The 19844-nt window shown below is 34.7% G+C and overlaps 2 protein-coding genes across 3 annotated transcripts; one reads left to right on the forward strand and one right to left on the reverse strand.

Annotated features, from left to right (window-relative positions):
• Positions 1 to 1176: 1176 nt before the first annotated feature.
• Positions 1177 to 1500, forward strand: LOC121118808 (NADH dehydrogenase [ubiquinone] 1 alpha subcomplex subunit 7). Its single transcript, XM_040713396.2, has one exon. The coding sequence runs from the start codon at positions 1177 to 1179 to the stop codon at positions 1498 to 1500; it is 324 nt and encodes a 107-aa protein (XP_040569330.1).
• A 333-nt stretch (positions 1501 to 1833) lies between these two features.
• Positions 1834 to 7618, reverse strand: Acf (ATP-dependent chromatin assembly factor large subunit). 2 transcript variants are annotated; one of them, XM_040713395.2, is made up of 6 exons: positions 7061 to 7618; positions 6702 to 7004; positions 3863 to 6460; positions 3618 to 3763; positions 3215 to 3530; positions 1834 to 3158 (listed from the first exon to the last, which is right to left on the reverse strand). In XM_040713395.2, the coding sequence occupies exons 1-6, from the start codon at positions 7316 to 7318 to the stop codon at positions 2343 to 2345; spliced, it is 4437 nt and encodes a 1478-aa protein (XP_040569329.1). In that variant the 5' UTR covers positions 7319 to 7618; the 3' UTR covers positions 1834 to 2342. The 2 variants fall into 2 exon arrangements, with proteins under 2 accessions (XP_040569329.1, XP_040569328.1); XM_040713394.2 differs by having other exon boundaries at positions 3209 to 3530.
• Positions 7619 to 19844: the final 12226 nt, after the last annotated feature.

Below are 19844 nucleotides of genomic sequence, written 5' to 3' on the forward strand. Positions count from 1 at the left end.
TCTGGAATTTTATGATTCAGTATATAGTCCGGGGACTTTTTTATCAACTCATGAAATTTATATTTATTTTGTTTGACTAACAGTTAAATATCGGTTTTTAAAAAATAAAGAAAGGAAGAACAAAAAAACTAGATCCAAGATAAAAAGAATTAAAATTTAATAATATTTTGTTCTTAAATCTTCGAATCCGGGCACATGTTCTCTTTTTTGGAAATCAACCCCTAATATATGAAGAATTAAAAAAAATAATCAAGTCAATTCAGTCTATCAACCCCCCCCAACAATGAAGTTTGATTTTTGTCCATGATTAATTATTTATTAAAACTAATTCATGAATCCAAACCATGGAACTCTGGACGCTCTATAACTCCATGACTAAACTCAAGAAAAGCCTAAAAATGCATTAGTTATAGACTTGAAACTAACTCGAATGAAATTAGAGGATTAGATGACCAAATTTAAGTACTTCAACAATGACAAAGACTTGGACTTTTGAGAAAGACTTAAGACTCTAATTGGACTTGCAGTATAAGGATATTTTCACAGCTTTCAATATTATATAATATGTATTCTACAAATATTCTGTGCACCAATCATAATTTGCAAATAATGCAATGGCAGTAGCTTTAATGAAAAAATAATTCGACATAATGAAAGATTAGGAATTTACTTGGTTGTTACAAAATAACATATACATTAATCTGTTAATTTCAAGATGACTTATTTTTCCTTGATAACAAAGTAATGAATCACGGAATTGGTGTGCAAAATATTGTATAAATAATTATAATCTAGGTACTAAGAAGTATAAAATCTTTTAAATTTTACAAAAGTTTTACTATGTGGGATTTATGACAACCTCTGCCGTTGCCTTCCCTATTAAATTTACTCAGAGCTATGAGAACAGCTACCTACGGCAGTGCTAGAAACCTTTAAGTTTTGTAGAGGAAAGATGATTTGGATTGAAAAGCTGGACACAGCTGACATATTATAGAGAACTTAAAGTAGTTGCTAGCTATCTCGACTAATAGAGTAACAGTGCCAATTATTTCTGCTGACGTTAGCCATTCTGCTTTGCAATTGTACCATCAGAGGAAGGTAGGATACGACGCCTGACGTAATCGAAAAAGAGAGAAAGGTGGGCAGCTGTTTGAAGTGTTAGCCATTAGTCTTAGGATGAAACCTCCTCCAGGTCGAATCCCCGACGTGCGAGAGGTGTCGCCTCTTCTCATCCGCATCCGGCACTTTCTCCTTGGGAGAAATAACAGTAATGCTCTCCGCTTTCAGCAGGGTTTAGCAGAACGTCCTGGACCCCCTGCTCATCTCCCAGAGGGACCTCATCATAAGATCAGCTCCAACCATTACTTTGCTCGTGATGCTAGGCGAGAGGTTAAGAAGCCAAGGGACTTGGGCCTTCCAGCTCTTGGGGATGGCTCTGCAGCCTTAGACAAAAGAGTCAAGTCCGTTACACCTGGAAGATATTATAACTATTCCGACTGACCTAATGGATTAACAAATTTTAATTGTAGTTTTTGAGTCGTATTCTTAGTTCCCATATAATGTATTAATTACTATTACTATTTACACATCCAAATCCAATATATTTATCCAACACACGTGCAAACAAACCTGTTCGATTGTTGTTTCATTTCAAGGTGTCTATGGGATTCCATGCAGAAGTGATAATTAATTATCAACCATGAGTGGGTAGGTCTCTTACATTTTTATTTATCTATATGTATAATATTGATTAAATCCTGAGCTCTCTACGAATTGGAAGTAGTAAGACATTAAACTACGAGTAGCATCCTTGAAATAAATTAATCTATGTAGTTCATGTTGAAAAGTATTATGATAAAATATACTATGTTTATATTTAATGCCTAAAAAATCGTGTACAAATATGTTATGATAATAGCGATTCCTGAATGACAAAATTGGCGGATAAAAAAAGAAAAATTCCCACAAGTCGATAAGTAATAATGTGGAATTACTTAAGATGGATAACCGTGAATTACAACCACGATACGCGAAATTTCCCTTATACGAATTGAAAAAGATTAAATAGAATAAAAGTCTGAATATTTATAAATATAATATATCATCATAATATAGGAATGCGTAGTTTTTACATGAGATTTACAATGTCTGCGAATTATAATTTAAAATTTTTGGCTCGGTCACATGAACAAAGAATTATGTTAAAAAATCCAGATATTGTAAGTTCACCTACTTTTTTATCAAGTAAAAGTGCACACAGAAGAATAAGATAATTTATATGTAATCATATCTAATTAGCGTCACACTATAAAGTAATAAATGAATATGGGAAAACTTTTATCTTATAAAGTTTTTCTCTTCCTTTTGGACGGTCGCTTTTCTTCGGAATCGGAAGGAGATGGGAATGTAAAACCTAATCTTTCGACTTCTTTGTTAAAAAACTGCTCCAATCGAACACCGCATCTATATTCCTCTACTTCTTCTCGATTGTAGCGGAAACAATTTTCAAATACTAATTTGATATCCCGTAATACTTTATCATTTGACTTGTACTTCATACGATTTAGATTACTGCGGATTGTTCCAAGATCCATTGGTTTTTTAATGATTTTATGGTAATCTGGCGCGTCTGCCTTGGTAATAGGACGATCGAATGGCCATCCACTTGGGTGCTTCATCATGGAATTCAACAAATCTTCCAAAACCGTAGGCCTATAATCTTCAGCACCCTCTTCTTCATCTGTACGGTTACGCTTTTTTGAAACATTTTTTTCATCAGGGGTACTAGATGACAAGAGTTGCGGGTCTAAGTTGCGTTTAGATTTGGATCGACCACTAGCTCTAAGAGAGCGTTCACCTCCCTTATTCTCAGAAGTTTCTGCTCCTGAATTATTACCAGAAGAAGAAGATTCCTGCGCTGTCTTGTGAATTTTCTCATTTGCCTCCGTAGCACTGCGTCTTTTACCAAGAAGTTGAGTTATTTTACTTTTCTTCTTAGAAGGTGGTAGGGGTGCTTCAGGCGAAGACCCACTTTTTCCTCCTATCTTTTGTTTCTTTTTTGATTTTCTTTGCCTCGGACTGTCATTTACAATTTCATCATCAAGTTCCATCATTTCTTCATGATTCATTTCATTATTATCACTTTCGTCGACTTTGTCCTAGAAAATAAAAATGTCTACAAAACTCTTCATTTTTATTAAAATCTTACTCCTACTTCCTCCAATTCCTCTTCTTCAACTACTGATTCTTCATTATCAGAAACATCGCTCTGATTTTGGGCCGCATCTAAGTTATCTGAATCATCATTATCGTCTTCTTCAGTGGTTGAAAACACTCTACGCGTCTTTTTAGGTGAACGAATTCTCTGTTTAGGTTTGCACTCACTACAAAACCAATCATCAACAGGTACTGTTTTGAGGGCTGGTTTTAGGCAATACATATGATGTCCTCTATCACAACCATCACATAAAAGCATATTTTCCGGATCTGATTTACGTCGACATATTCTGCATCTGGCATTCATTGTGGATCTACATAATTTAAAAGTATTTAGTTTGTTCTCGTCATCATTATTGGCTCAAATGAATTATTGCTCAAATTACGATCAATTAACTCACCTTGACCAAACTATAGAATTCTCAAGTGTTGTAAGATGAATAAATAATTGCGCATAACTTGTACAGTTCATCAAGGATCGTTCCCAAAACTGTAAAGGTGAAAGAATGTCTTGAGCCTTTGACGTGTCTTCATTTTCATCTTCTTCCTACATCAAATAAAAAGTTAAATAGCACAATTAATCATCATTACATATATTGTAATTTTAATCTAATAAACTAAAAAACAACAGAAATCAAGGACTTACCTTCTTTTTCTCCTCCTTCAATCTCTTCTTCTTTTCTTTCTCACTCTCACTGAGTGGCTCCTTCAGAAACTTTTCATCTACCATTTGACCTATTTGAAGAATGGCAGAAGAAAGGTCTCTCACCTTATTGGAATATTCTTTACTTGATGATTCTTGCGACACCCCGTTCATTGTAGGACTCTCAGAACGACTAGCTGTATGAGAATCTATTGGTGTATCTCTCGATATGGATCCATTCCATTTAAGAATATCGCATTGCTTATCATAGTCTCCATTCTGAAGAGCTGATTGCCATTTCTCACGAGATTGTATCTTAAGGGTGCCAAGGGTACCAAAAAATATTTTTTCTTCGAGGTCTAAAATTTGGTCTCTCAATGCAATATCAATAACTGATGCTAGGTCAGTACTTCCATCAGTTTTAAAATCTGGCTGAATCAATTTTGTTTCAATTTCAAATTTATTTAAGCATAAATATATTTTTCTTTTTTCAGCTATCAATCGTTCACGAAGCTCTCTTTCTCTAACCCCTCGAGGATTCAAATTATCGATCAGAGAATCCACATCATCACAAGAGCTAAAAAAGGACCATCGCGTTTTTGGAAGGATAGTAGAATGGACAGGGCAGTTTTCCATATCTGCTAAACAAAGACCAGATGGTTTTCCTCCTTCTTCTTTGATAGCTAAATCGGTTGACTCCTCAATGTTAGTATTCAAATTAGATTCGTTTGTACTATTCGATGAACTGTTATCAGAGACAGAGGCTTCCGTTGCTCCATTTTTGGCACCCAAAACTTTTTGTTGATTTTTACGAGAGTGAGCAGAGGACTTTAGAGAAGAATTTCCCACTTTATTCTCTTTATCACTACTGGCTGAAGGTGACGTAGTGCTTTGTTGATTTTCCCTTGCATTAAGGATCTCTTTGGCACGCTCCAATGCAACAGCTTCAGTAAAAGGTTCAACATTTGGGTTATAAGGGGTTGGTTCAGTTAAACAGGGACCAACAAATTCATCATCATCCTCAACAAAAATCCCAGGAATAGTTCCTAAAACCCAAAAACGTCTGTATGACCTATCACGACCCAAGCAAGTCATAATTACTTTAGACTGTGATGCAGCCACCTTGTTTGAAAGTTCTTTTTCGCGCTCACTTGCTTCGGACTTTAAAACTTCTTCTTTTTTCAATCGATCTTTTTCTTCTTTTTCTTTCTGTGACATTATTATTTCTTTTTGTCTGGTTGTCATTTCCGTAGAGTTTCCAAGAACTGGCGGCTCTTCCTTTTTCAATTTTTCTTCTTTGGATTTGGCCTTTTTAGACTCTTCAATTTGTCTTAACCTACGATTTTCAATTAACTGGTGATTGCGTAATTCTGTTTTATTTTCAGAAAAAGTATGAAATCGGTCATCAATTTCATCTCTTACATTTGCAAAAGAAAGTATCTGATCACAAAGACAAGTAAGAACTTTAAGCTTATCTTGAATACTCAACTCAAAAACAGTCTTTTTGGAAAGGGCGTCAAGGATTTGAGGCTGATCCATACGAAAATGAAGGCCAGGATCATCAAGCATGCGAAAACCACCTCGCTGCTGAAATCGCCACAAGCCTAGTTTATCCCCATAATATGCACCCGCAGATTCCAAGTGAACCCTCAATATCTCTGTTATGCTCCATTTATCAAGGTGAAGATCTTTCAAATCTTTTCCTTGTGTCTTTCGAGCCCATTGAGACATGAGGGTTGCAGAACGAATATGATTAGCAATATCCTCACTCTTTCCTAATATATTCTTATCGATGTCTGTTGAAACATTCACACTTCGATTCATTTTAACTTCTTCTTCTTCTTCTCTTTGAAGATCAAATAAAGCTCCCAATGTAAAGCTGAGGATATCAGTGAGATCAGAGGACATGGAATCACTGGTACAAAGAGCAGTTTCTAAAATTTCAAAAGTTATTCCCTGTGGAAAAGAGTCTTTAGTTTCAAGAACTTCAGAAAATCCATTATAAAACTCTATAAGCATTAAAAAATCTCCGAATAGATGGTTTGGTACACGACAATGAATAGGCTTTGGTTGAGGAAGCTCTTTATGATCTTCACATATTAAATCTTCAACGGGCTTTGTAGCTTCAGACATTAATTCATTAAAAAGTTTCTTTTCCTCTTTCTTTCGCTCCTTTTCTTTCGCTTTTTCTTCTATCTTCCTTTTCTTAGCATCTTCGGCACGTTGACGCATTTCTTCTTTGAATCGTTCATTCTGTTCTCGAATTTTTTTCATATCAGCTTCAATTTGTACAGCCGTTTTCTTAGTTTTACTTTCTCCTTTCAAAAACTGATCCATGGATGATTGCTTAGTTTTCTTATTGAGTGCAGAAGTAGAAGAAGATCCTTTAATCCGCTTAGTTTCTTCAAACGTAGGAAGAGGACCCGAAAAAATGTCCGAGAATTTAACTTCATTGACGTTATATTTATCAATAATGCTTTTCTTTAACTTGAAATTACCATCAGATGCAAATTCGGAGGCATTTTTTAGAAACAATAAGATCTTATCTCTTGTAAAAAAATACTTTTCTCTCCTGATATCCTCAGCCGACACTGTCACTATCTGCAAATGAATAAATGATAATTAATTATTAAAATATATTCACATGAAACGCCTCAAGTATTTTAGTAGGTAAATATAATAATATAATGGATCATAAGAAATTGGGAAAATGCATTTTTTGAAAGAAATAATATTAAAAATGTTTCTTGGGAAATGAATGTTTTTTAAGACTAAAATGAATGACTTGACTCCATTTTGCGTATGAGAAATACAAAAATAATGAATAATAATATATACTTACAGGATTATTTTCTGGATCATCAGGATCCGTTTCCAATACATTATATTTGAAAAGACTGTCATGAGGCTCAAAGCCCTTTTTCTTCCCTTTGTCATTGTCCGTGTAGGACTTGAGAAACTCTTCAACTTGCTCTGGAGAGGGAGCAACGACTCCCTTCACAAGTGACTCACACCAAAGATCCCCAATCACTGCCTCAATCTTTTCCCCAATGAAGAAACGAGCATAGGCAAACTTATAGACATCATCCACGAGATCCGAGAGACGACCCCGACGGGTGTGATGCGCAACCCACAACAGGCCCACCTAAGTCACACAAATCAGTTTATTAAGCTTTATTAATGCCAATTCACAGTACGTACCTTGAGATTCTTGGGTAAAACACCTAATCGCTCTTTCGCCTTTTTCTCACTCTCAATCGCTTCTTCGAAAGTGAGTCCCGTCTTTCCCGTAAGAGAGCAGCTCCAGACCATGGAGTTGCAAAGGATCGTTTTTCGGAAGAAATCATCGTAGTCTTTAAAGGCTTCTTTAGTTGAGTCACACACAAAGACATAATCGTCTGGCTGAATGTCCTTTGGAGCCTCACATCGACGAAATGGAGTTTTCCGTAAAAGCGGCATCCCCAACGGCTTATCTTTTTCTCTCTCTCTAGCTCACTCTGTCTTTCCCTCTTTTTCTTTCTTTCTTTCTCTCTCTCTCTCTCTCTCTCTCTAGCGCTATTTCAACACTCCTTTTCTTTCTTTTTTCTACCTTCTAACTAGCTCCACCAGCTAACTCCTAGCTCCTTTTTTCTTATTAATCCAGCTCCCTCTCTCTTTCTCTCTCTTTCCACTACACTCAGTATTCATTTTGTACTGAGTCACTCAACTCCCTTTCCTTTGCTTCTCAAGCTTCCCCAGCCATTCTGCATTCATCTCTATACTCTCTTTTTGTTTTGTTTGACGTCATAATACTCTTTTTTCTTCGCGCCGAATTATCAATATCAGTGGTTCCTAAGGATTACTCTATTTTAGATTTCCTAATTAAGTATTCATTTTGTGGAATCATCTTAATTCATTATTCCATACGAAGGCTATATTGAATCAAAAGTTAAATGTATATTAAATTAATACATAAACTAAAACCCAGTAGGAGTCCACGGTAAATGACGTTATACATACTACGAACTTTGAATAAAAAAGACTAAAAGAAAAAAGAAATTGCTGAATAATTCAAAGGAATTAAATCTTATAAATTGTAATGTATGCATTATACTTTATGAACAAATAACATGTAACCTTATGATAGAGGTTTTTTTTTTTTTTTTGCAAATGACGTGTTTCTTGAGAACCCATGAGTATTATAAGTGTGCTCTTTACGTTAGCGTCATTTTCCCTTGCGTAAATATTTGAACGGATTGGTTATGATATTTTGTGTTCTCCCGCGTTTTTTTTCCTATGTTAAGTAATTCCATCCAGTCTGAATGAATGTGCTTAAATGCATGACCTCATGGCAATATGCATCCATATACTGTAAATCGTATCACAATCTACTCATTTGTTATTTTGACATCCATCACTTATAGCCAGACTAGGTACTCAAAGTAGAGTAGTCTTGATTTCTTAGAAAGAGAAATCTTATCTGTGCCGATGTTATGTACAATAACTTATTTGATTTCTTATTGTCAATAAGGAATCAAATCAGAAATAATTTTTCAAAATTGCATACTCCCCCCCCCCCTTATTTTTCTACTTGAGCTCAGCTACTCAAATATGAATCTTTAATACAACGATAATAGGTACCGACGAGAGCTTAAAGTCAATTCGATGATTTGAAGCTTTGGTTGGACAGGGAAATTTGCATTCGATTTTTACACAAATAATATTTAAAAATATATTTTAACTTGTTTCACAATTAGTAAATAGATGTATGTTTGTTGTGTAAAAGTTTGGTTTGTTTAATTTAATTTGAAGTATCACTATATAATTCAGTAAAACGTGTTTCAAATTTCCCTGTCCACCTTACTCAATATAAAGTGATGATGTTTACTTTATCTTTCAGAATTGATAAATAATAGTTTTTTATTCATCCTAATAGTACTCCAATATGTCTTAGGATATTTTTAAGACAGTGACATTTTACATATTTAATTTCAAATTAGAGAAATGTATTGAACTTGTTTGATTTTAACTAGCTTACATATTGATAACAAAACTAGGGGGTGGAGGTATGCATTTCAAATTTTTGAGAGAAAAAAATTATGCTGTATGTCTTGGGACACTCTAATGTACAAGTTGTAACTTGAATGAACAGATTATACAATTTACAATTTCTACGTTTCAATAGTAATTACGCTCTATTTAAATACATCATTTTAATTACCATTTATAATTTCATTTGGTCTATTAAAATTACGCATTATTATCTATTTGAAGAGGATTTAACCGTGGACATTAAATTAACTATTATCATATGCCATAGAATACGATTGTTATTCATGAGTAACTCTTTATAAAAAAGTAAAAATTACACTGTTAATATATCGACCATATATGGAATATTCTGTTATTGCATTATCCTTATCACAAGCCTCTAAATTATTCATTTATAATTCTTGTTCTATTTTTTTTTGTTACAAATTGTACAAAATCGTAGTATGTATACGATATCGATACATCTTTATAAGAGTTTTTTTAGATCAAACTAATGAAATCGGACATTTAGTGAATTTATAAAAATCAGACATTATGTAAGAAGAAGTAGTGTCCGGGGAAAATTCCGGACTTGTCATTTACTAAAAATAAATTAGGACCTTTTGCAGTTCCGACGCACGACATTTCAGATCCTCAACTTAATCTTGAATTAACAAAATCATCGCTGGGAATCATAACAAAAGTTTGATGTGCTCATCCTAAATCAAATTCATTAGAGCTTCCTGAGATTTTCAATTTTTTGTACTGGCAAGTTGACGACCACTGGAATAGTCAAGAAAGACTGCTTTGTGAGATCAATGTACCCTTTAAGTTCAAATTAATAATTAAATAATGAATGATTGATTTATAAGTGTTCTTGATGCCTTCATTTGGTATACCATTTGATCATTGTATTTTAAGTACAAATAAAATGCACTTAAAAGTCATATTTTTTAGGAGAATAATAGAAGTAAATAATTATCTTCTTTTTTTTTCTTTAATTAAATGTACGAAATATATCTAGTTACATGATATTCATCAGCAGCTTGAAAATTGCTGAATCATATTTTTTTTCAAAAAAAAAACCTCCCAAAAAACCTATCAATTCAATGTCCATAAATATAATAACTAATTTTGCCTATTGCCATTGGATAAGAGAAATTAATAATAATGTCTAGTATGGTCATAAGGTTGCGTGATTATAGGAAGTGTAACAATGTTCCGTTCTTTGATTAAATATCCATCTGTGCCTTTGAAAAGGAGAATCTGGGCCAATGCTACTAGAACATTGGTCTGGAAATTCAACAGCTGAAATATCGGCTGGTTCAAGTAAACATATCTCTAAAACTCCGGTTTAAAATAATAGAAGTAATTGCTTATTAATAATTTCTCTGTATGAAAATGCCTGCTTGTGGTGCTTTTGAATGCCGGAATAAGCATTTCCCAGGGACAGTAAAATAGTTGTTTGGTTTTCCAAAAGATATACACCAAAATAAGGCTTGGTGATGTGTTTTGAGATGGAAGAACTACGAACCGAAATGCTAACATGTTTAAATTCTCCTCACTTCAAAGACTAAGATATTTTTTATTCAATAGATCGAAAACAGAGGCATTTAAGACCTGGTGTAATCCCCAGAATATTTTCTTATTCTAAAGAAGCAAATTGTTTATATAAATTTAGGTATGTACTACATGACCATTCCACAGGCGCATTAGGGGGGGGGGTGCATTTGCAGACAAAATGCTGGTGGTGTATAGTCCATATTTTTGTCAGTCCAATAATTTAAAAATTGAAATAAGTATTGTTATTTATAATTTCTATTTGTCTATCTACAGGGTGTCCACGATAAATTGGAACTATCTTAAAATTCAACCTGCTTGATAAAAATGGAATTTGGAGTGTATTTGTTAATATGAAAAAGTTAGACATGATATTAAACAATAAATTTATTCAACATGTCCTCCCTCAGCAGCCACCATCTTCTCCATCCTGCCCCTAAAGGATTTGCATGCCCTGATGACTTCCGCGGAATCGACAGCATTCCACTCCCTCTTAATGGATCCCTTCAGGGCCGCGATGCTCTTGTGGCTGACCTTGCACACCTCCCTCTCCAACTTCCCCTACCAGTAGTAATCACACGGATTGAGGTCGGGTGAGTTGGACGGCCAGGTGTTGCAATCCCAGAAAGTGATGTCGTGGGAGTTGAAAAGGTTAGTGGTCCTCATGACGATGTTTGCGGGCACTGAGTCTTGTTGGAATATGAACTCCCTCCCAGCAGCCGTATCCTTCATCCAGGGGATGACGAACTCCTCCATGACTTTGCAGTACCTTATCGTGTTAACCCTTTCCCTGGGATTGAAGAAAAAAGGAGGCATCACCTCACTGGTGCAGCAATCGATTTCCAGGGTCATCACGGAGGCCGGGAACTTTGTGGTGAAGACCGCAGGTACCTCTTCTCTCTCCTTGGCAAGCCACCTGTCATTCTGGACGCTGTAGCTTCTGTCGACAGTTCAGTTCTTCTCGTCAGAGAAGAAGATGATTCTTCCTCCATGGCTCTTCAGGTCATTGAGGAGACGCTTACCGTTGGTGAGCCTGGCGGCCTTCATGGATGCCGTGAAGATGTGTTGTTTGGTCATTCGGTATGACCTGTACCCGAGGTCCTCATTCACAGCCTTGGAGACCAGTTGCTTGCTCACTCCACGATTCTTGGCCAACCTGGACAAGGAAGTCCCCGGCGAAGCCTTGATGGACATATGGAGGCCTTCAAGGAAGCAGAGAGATCGGATTCGGGTACTTCTTATATTGTGGGCCTTGCGGCAGACCTTCCCCTCAACCTCCCAGACCCGGTACACCGTGGTCTTGGGGTAGTTAAGAAGCTTGTAGATAGCAGAGGGCTTGTGTCCCGCGCGAGCCAATTCCAGGATGGCATCTCTCCTTGCTTGTTCCATGATTACTTTTGTTTGTTGTCAAAACAACTGTGGGGGAAGTTATAGTGTATTGTTCACGTAACCTTTTATATTTTTATGATTTAACCCCAAATATTCCCATTATGGATCTGGATGAAGTCTAAAGTAGTTCCAATTTATCGTGCACACCCTGTAAATCAAACGTAAAAGTACCTAATTTATTCCAGAACAATAATGAAGAAACCCAAAAACTTGAATATTTTATTATTATTAATAATACCCAGAAAATAAGCAAAACCCAATTTAACAATTTTGTGTGTTGCCTCCTGGGGATTGATAAAAAAAGTTTATGTTCGTTCGTGAGAATTACTCCTGAACGGATATTGTGTACGGCGATACTCCGATTTAAGATGACTGAAAAAATTTGCACTCACACATGAACCATTTTAAAAGTGAAAATGCCAGGATACAAATTGCCAAAGTTCGGTAAATCTTATAGTCAGTCTCAGTAAACAATCAACAGATTGGTATGTAACAATCCTCACAGTATGTTGCTGAACCAAATTTATGATTAATAAATTTTTTGATCTTTGTTTCTTTTTTTGAATAATTACAAATTATAAAGTTTATTTTATTACAATATTTATTATAATAACCTTTGTTTACTAATGTTATGTAAATTAAACTCTGTTCAATCCAATGTGACTAAACTAACCTACTCCTATCTTACCTTGTAACACATTTAGACCAAAGTGAAGATTGCTTAATTCCTGCACCTACTACCTCTTCTCTTGTGCCTCTTTGTACAACTGGAAGGTCTCACAACCAAATAAAATTAAAATTACTTTACATCCAAATGAATTAGTATCCTGCGTTCTACCACCTTTTATAAGATTTGCAGCAATCCCAGACAAATCAACTGGTTAATCCAATCAATCTTCCCTTCACTTCTAATTTTTAATAGTAGAGTGTTGTACAGAAATGTTACTACCTAAAAAACTGCACAGCAGCAGGCGGAGAAGGAAGATTCAAAGTTTGTTTTGTATATATAACACTAGTATGAGCCTGTCCGTTCCAGAGACACAATGGGGGGTGCATTTCGACACTAATGCTGGCGAGGTCTAGTCTATCTGTCAAATAATTCAAAAATTCAAATGAATAATGTTATTTATACTTATGTTTGTCTATTTAAATGGAATGTAAAAGTACCTAATTTATTCCAGAACAATAATTAAATCCCCCCACCCAAAAAAAAAAAAAAAAAAAAAAAAATCCCGTGGTGCCCTCCTGTGTTTGATAAAAAAGGTTAAGCTCGTCAGAATTACTCATCAACAGGGATTTTTTATGGTGATACTCCCACAGTTACGCATACCTTGAAGACAGCCCAACAAATTGCAACGATACCAGTGGCTAAAGTTCGGTAAATTAAATAATCAGTAACAGTAAACAACAGATAAATAAACAGAATCCTCTCGGTATATAGCTAAATCAAATTTATAATTAATTTCTTTTTCATTTTTTTGTTGATGTTTTTTTAATTTTTTATCACAAATAAGTGTTTATTATAATAACCTTTGTAAATTAAACCTGTTCAACCACATGTCAATAAACTAACCTACTCCTAACTTGTCTAAAGTAAATATCGCTTAATACAGGCGCCAACTATTTAACAACTTTAAAATTACTTTACCTCCAAATAATTTAGTATCTTGGGTAATATTCAAAGCTTCAATAGCATGATTATGGGCCATAGGTTCTTCAAAATATTACCAAAGTAGTATGTCAAATTAGTTATACAAGTGTTCATTTTAATTGCAGCAATCCAAGACGCATTAACTGGTTAATGCAATGTTACCTTCATGTTAATACCTGAAAAATTATTGAATAGATTGAATTATCATAAGTGTTCATCCAAGACGAATTAAATAGCTAATGCAATTTCCCCTAAAGAAAAATCTTTTTCGGAAAACTGTTTAATGTGTTGTAGCGATTTTTCTATATCATTGTTTGTTTTCTATGAATAAATGTAATTTTGTAACTAGATAAGTACATAAGTACCTAGGATGCTATATATATTTTTGGCCTAATAATGAAAATGCGAATATTTATCATCAAAAAAATGGTTTTATTGTTTTTCAATGTATTCTTCAGCATACGCTCAAATCTTCAAATTTCATTGTTTTTTTGTTTCGGGCTCATATGCATAGATCCATGATTCTTCACCTCTGACGATCTTATAAACGTCTTTTGAAGCACTGCGAGTGTATTTTTTCAATATTTCTTTGCACCAATCGATGCGAGCTTTCTTTTAAGTAATTGACAAATTGTGCGGAATCCAACGAGAACAAAACTTTTTTACGGGCAGGTGTACCGGTAGTTGCATAAATACGCAGACTATTTGTGGCAAATAATTAAATGTGTTATAAAATTCGTATGACGTATTTTTTTTGAAAATTATAAATAGAGAATTTATTCTGGTATAAAATTTAATATAATTACTGAATATAACCGCCATCAGCTGTTATGGCACCCTCCAAGCGCCCACGGAAGGCCTTGCACACATTGATGATGTAATGGTCTTCCATGGCTGCCCATTGCTCATTGACGCTGGCCTTCAATGAGTCCAAATTCGGGTGGCGGATAGCACAGGCCTTCTTCTCAATTTGGCAAAATGTTTTTGTTCCAAAATGGCATGTTGACAGCGAGCCAATCCTGAGTCATTCCAGAGGTATGGGCACCCTCCTTCAGATCTTTTCCCTCCTTGACAAGCTTCTGGACCTTGAACACAGTAGTCCTGGATAGTCCAGTGTCCTTGATTATCTCCTTGACAGACTTACCGGTGCAGAGGAGAGTGGACACCATATGCCGTTTGGCCTCTTCATTCATCGTAAACGACTTTGTTTGATGCGAGTAAAAAAAAAAACAACAAAAAACAAAGCCAAAAGATTTACCGAGTAACTGGTGCTAGAATATTTTATTCCTGGTCACAGAACCTCGAGATATAAGCGTTAAAAGATTAGCCAGCGTATTTATGCAACTACCGGTACATGCAATATCGAATGTATGCTAGTGGAAGAAATGCTCATGGATGACTCTATCTAACAGTATGTCACATGACAATCTTGCATTGTCACTTCACGCACGGCATCAATGTTCTCTGGCACAACGGCTGTTTTTGGACGACCTTCGGGGAATTTGTCTTTGAGCGAGCGTCAGGCACTATTGAATTTATTAAACCAGTTTTCACAGTGCTATAGAATGGTGCTTCATCCCCATACAATGATTTAAGTTCATCAAAGAATTTTTGTCGTCATAATCAACGTCAAAAGTTGTGGAAAATGATTGCACGAAAATGTTCACGGCTTAATTCCATTATTTTGCCAAATTAATTTTTTCAAGTCACTGTAAACAACACAAATGATGGTCGTACGTCAAAACATTCATAGTATGATTATGCTACAAAAATGTCAAACTTACGAAAGGAAATGTCAAATTGCACCTTGTAGCACTGAAAGTAGTTTACTTATTTGATTCAGTTTTACATTATTAATTTATATAAGCCTAGGATTTTAGGCTATTTGTTCATATTTTTCTCTTTTGGTGCCCATGATGACCAGACTATCCTTTTCTAAGGCACTGATATCAATTATATAAATTTTGACAATTTGTCATATTACTATGTGAGTACCCGGTATTACTCGGAGTTATTAGGAGTCGATGAATAGATAAACTTTATTCTATTAATATAGGAGATAACTCCCAAAAAAGTTCAAAATGGTTACTCTCTATTTTTCATGAGCACCCACACATGGTTACTGAATACTTATATGTCCTCTCCTCCAGAATAAAATAATAATATTTACAACTTGAGAGAAAAAAAAAATTGCTCAGGTGAAATCCAAGCAGGGTTCCAGCCAGAGTAAGATACGTCCTGGAAAGCGAGAGCGGCCTTTTCAAGTTGCAATCTAAACAAGGTTTTTTATTTTCGATTGCTTTTTTCGATGCGATGTCGATTCTCAATTCTACTCTGAGTATAACAAGGGAAACAAAAAATCATCTTCATCTTTCAGGCGCTAGTAATTATTTCATACTTGTTGTTCTCTCTTTAAGAATAAAAGAATAATGATGACAGTTTTCATAGAGAAAAAAAATACATTCAGGTAGCAATTATAAAAAGAGCATGATCTTCAAATTTCAATTTTTTTTTACCTCTGGTAATAAGTATAAGTCCTTTTTGGACTCGCAGTAGAATTGAAAATCGATGTTTGTCTAATTTTAGCTTATATGTCCTTGTTATATGTGTTGATGGTTTAGCTCTTTTTAAGCTAATTAATGAATATTATACTATGCGTATTAGTGCGGTTTGATTTTTAAATTTCTTCGAATTTCGATTACAGGACGTGCAGAAAAGTTGTGATATTGTATGAAAATGACTTATGCGAAATTGGTTTGTCTTAAGTGTTCATCTTTAGGTTGCACATCTCGATCAAATTATGAAAAAAAGAAGAAAAAAAAATTAATTTGTTAATAGTGATACTAAAAGGATTTTTTTAGTTATTTTGCATTTAATAATTTTGATAGATACTTTGTTAACCTATAAAAAGTGCTTTTTTTGTTTCTAAAATTGTTGTATGCAAAGGAAAAAAAGAAAAATTTTATGACTGCGTATAGCACGCATTTTTTTTTTTTACATTTTCAGAAAAGAAAGATCAAAATTTTCTTTTCTTAATCTATCTTTTTTCTCCATAGAGTAGCTGTAGAAAAAATTAAATGTTTTTATTTATAGATTTGAGTAATGTCTATCATAATTAATTTATGCAAAATAATGATAAATACTGTATTTTCCTCCCTATTGGCCAAATGAAGAACTTTTATCTCCTTAAACAAGATGTGCTACATAAAGAGGACATTGTAGAAAAAAGAAATTGTCCATGGGTAATTTAGATACCCATGGACAACTTTTCCGCACTACCCACAATCGAAATTCAAAAAAAGTTGAAAATCCAACCGGTCTGAAACGCATCCCAGAATACTGATGCCAGCTGACTGTTGCCTCTTTCCACGCTTTGGATTCGGGTTTTGTTTCCAGTCCACTAGGCTGACTGTCATTTGTACTCTAGAGTGTAGAGATGAAACAATGTTTCATCCTTTGTCACCCATGTGAAAATCCAACAGCGCCATTGCTACATGAAATAAGAAATTATCTAGATGGAGTCGAATTTTGTTCTGCACTGCCATTTCAAATCCAAATCCAGTTAAATCAAGTTGATTATAAAGCCCTACACAAACTGTTACATGCCACTGACAGTTGTATGCAAAGTTGAAAATCTAATAAACGACGTCTTTCTTCATTGTGGGCTCTATAAGTAAAAAAGATAAAATTATTTGGCATTACCATAGTTATGGAACTAACACCAGTAAATCTAAGCCTCCTGGTGCATGAAAACTCCCGTATCACTTGGGAAACTTCCAAGGCAGTCAAAATTGGTGATAATTGGCTGTCAATTCACTCACTTACAATTTGTGATAAAATTTATCAGAAAAACTTTCTGGTCAATACAGCCTCACAAATCAGTTTCATTCCTTCTAATACATTAATGAATGAAGAACAATCCTTCTTTTTGAAAGTAGCCAATGGCTTATCCATTCCAACATACAAGCGTCTAAAGCTAAAAAAGCAAATACACAACCGTGTTTTCAATTGGACTTTTAACAGAGAAAGAGTGTCTCAACTGCTCACTCGGGAAGTTTTTCTCCGTACCTTTGACCTCCTCCGATTTCACATCACTTCCTAAAAATATCAATTAGACATCCAATAATTGCGGGAAACTTTTGTCATTCAATATATTGATTTTATTAAACCAAATTTTTCAACAATGAAATCAAACATGGTATTGTTTACCACATCTAGACCAATGGTTCCCAACCTTTTTCAAACTACGGTCCTGTCAATACTTGAAAATTTGACTGCTGACCGTGGGGGGATAATAATAACGGTAAAGGAGAATCAACTGTGTTCTCATGTGGAAAATTATTAGAACATTATTCACTCAACAATACAACATCAAAAACTGTCCATAACGCTAAATCAATGCGATCTTTGAACTGCTTCTTTGCAACCAGATGGTACCATCTGAAGCCTGTTTTTTTATCATTTTACTGGCTGTATAAAATTTTGGCGAGCAAGACATTCCAAAATAAAAGACCGCTTGTCTTAAACTGGGACTTACTACTCTATATACAGTTTGTAGGAGACGAAGAAAATTTTAAGTATGAATGCAAAAATAGCCGGAGTTTTTTTGTTGTAGATATTTTTGCTTGTTGCCGTGAAATTCAATGAGTCTATTAGAATTATCTACCCATCAATATTTAACAATTACCTCGCAAAATTAATTATCCTTTGTAATTTGTATCTATTCTTAATATTTTCTTCTTCTCCTACCAACAGATCAAGTAGTAAGTCCCTCCTTATTATCGTCCCATACTTTCATTATAAATAAAACAAAAAAACAACTAATTTATTATTCTGCAGCCTGGTGCTGATTGATCCACATACCGTTGGTTGGGGATCACTGATCTGGATAACTGGCCTTTATTTTAACCTGAGGTTCGTCGTCTTTCCCCCCAAAAAACTTAAAAACGCCATAGAAGAATTTCTTAAGAGGGAAAAACTTGGCATTGTTCGAATAGTATGAGGACATGCTCATTAGATATGGTACCAAAAACAAATAAGAAATTGCAACTCTGAGGTGATTTTCATCGACTGAATAACCTTAGAGTTCCATATCGATATCTTATTCTGAATGTGCGTGATTTTACAACTGCTTTAAATTTTTGCAAAGTTGATTTACATGTTTTTTTTATTTTAAATTATTACAACCGTAATATAATCACTAGTATAAATTCGTTTATTATATTTATTTACCGAGTCGTACATTAAAATCTGAACACTTTGAATTTTAAAATTCAACAGATATAATTTATTTCTTAACGATAGATTTCATCAAAGTAAGTACTATAAATAAATGTGTGTTTGAGCTATCTTAATGATTAATGTAGATAACCTTAGCGGCAATGATGGCTTCCAGGCAACGAAAGGCCTGGCCTCCGCTGTGGAAGTAGTCCTCTTTCATGGCGTACTAGTGTTGGATGACATGGAACTAAAAGGTGTAATCGAGGGGGTTAGTATTAGGGCTGTAGAGGGGCCAAGAGTGGCAAAAAATAGTTTATAAGAACTAAAAAGACTAATTCAAAAGAGTCTTGCAAGGGAAAAGATGGATTTAAAGATTCCTGGTGTCAAAAGGTGCCTCTCCACCATCACAAGGCTCTTTTGACCACTATTTTGATAGCTCTCTGAGCAGTCTGATATGAAACCCCGAGATCTCTTGCATCGTCCCTCATGGTCTTGAGGGGATTGATCTAGGCTGTTTTCTCTAACTCATTCGGGCCCAGTCTGGTCTTTTGACAGAGCCCTTCTTCATCTCCAAGGTTTCATACTTGCTGATGGCGGGGATGGTGTTCTTGGAGACGCCCAACTGCTTCGAGTCCCCCAGCATCAATTCGCGGATCACGTTGAGGTGTCATTTTCTCGATTTATACGTAAGTTAGAGAGCTCAGGTTTGTATTGTTTGGAAACTAATTGTTTATGCTTGAATTGATCAAAATATGAATTAATTTCAATACCTCAATCTTAATTAATTATTGAATTAGTAAGTGTTCAGATTTCAATTGACCACCTGGTATTATAAATATAAATATTTATTATTATTATTGGGGGCTTTACACAGTTTTAGTGGGGCTCAAATAAAAAGAGTTGAGTAACAACACTGGTTCTACCTTTATATGGCTCAAATAAAAAAGAAAAAAAAAATCATATATATTGAAAAAATTAAGGTCAAAAACTATGGTCATGGTAACCTTTTCTTCATACCAGCAATATAAAAGAAAACATCAGTTAAGCTTAGTGAAAGATTTTTAATACTTTCCTATCATTGCTTTTGTTTGCAGTATATTTTGCTAATCATATATTAATCAAAATGCTAATTTATTCTTATTTTAGGCCTCATAA

This window comes from Lepeophtheirus salmonis, chromosome 5 (assembly GCF_016086655.4).
Source record: "Lepeophtheirus salmonis chromosome 5, UVic_Lsal_1.4, whole genome shotgun sequence".
NCBI lineage: Eukaryota > Metazoa > Arthropoda > Copepoda > Siphonostomatoida > Caligidae > Lepeophtheirus > Lepeophtheirus salmonis.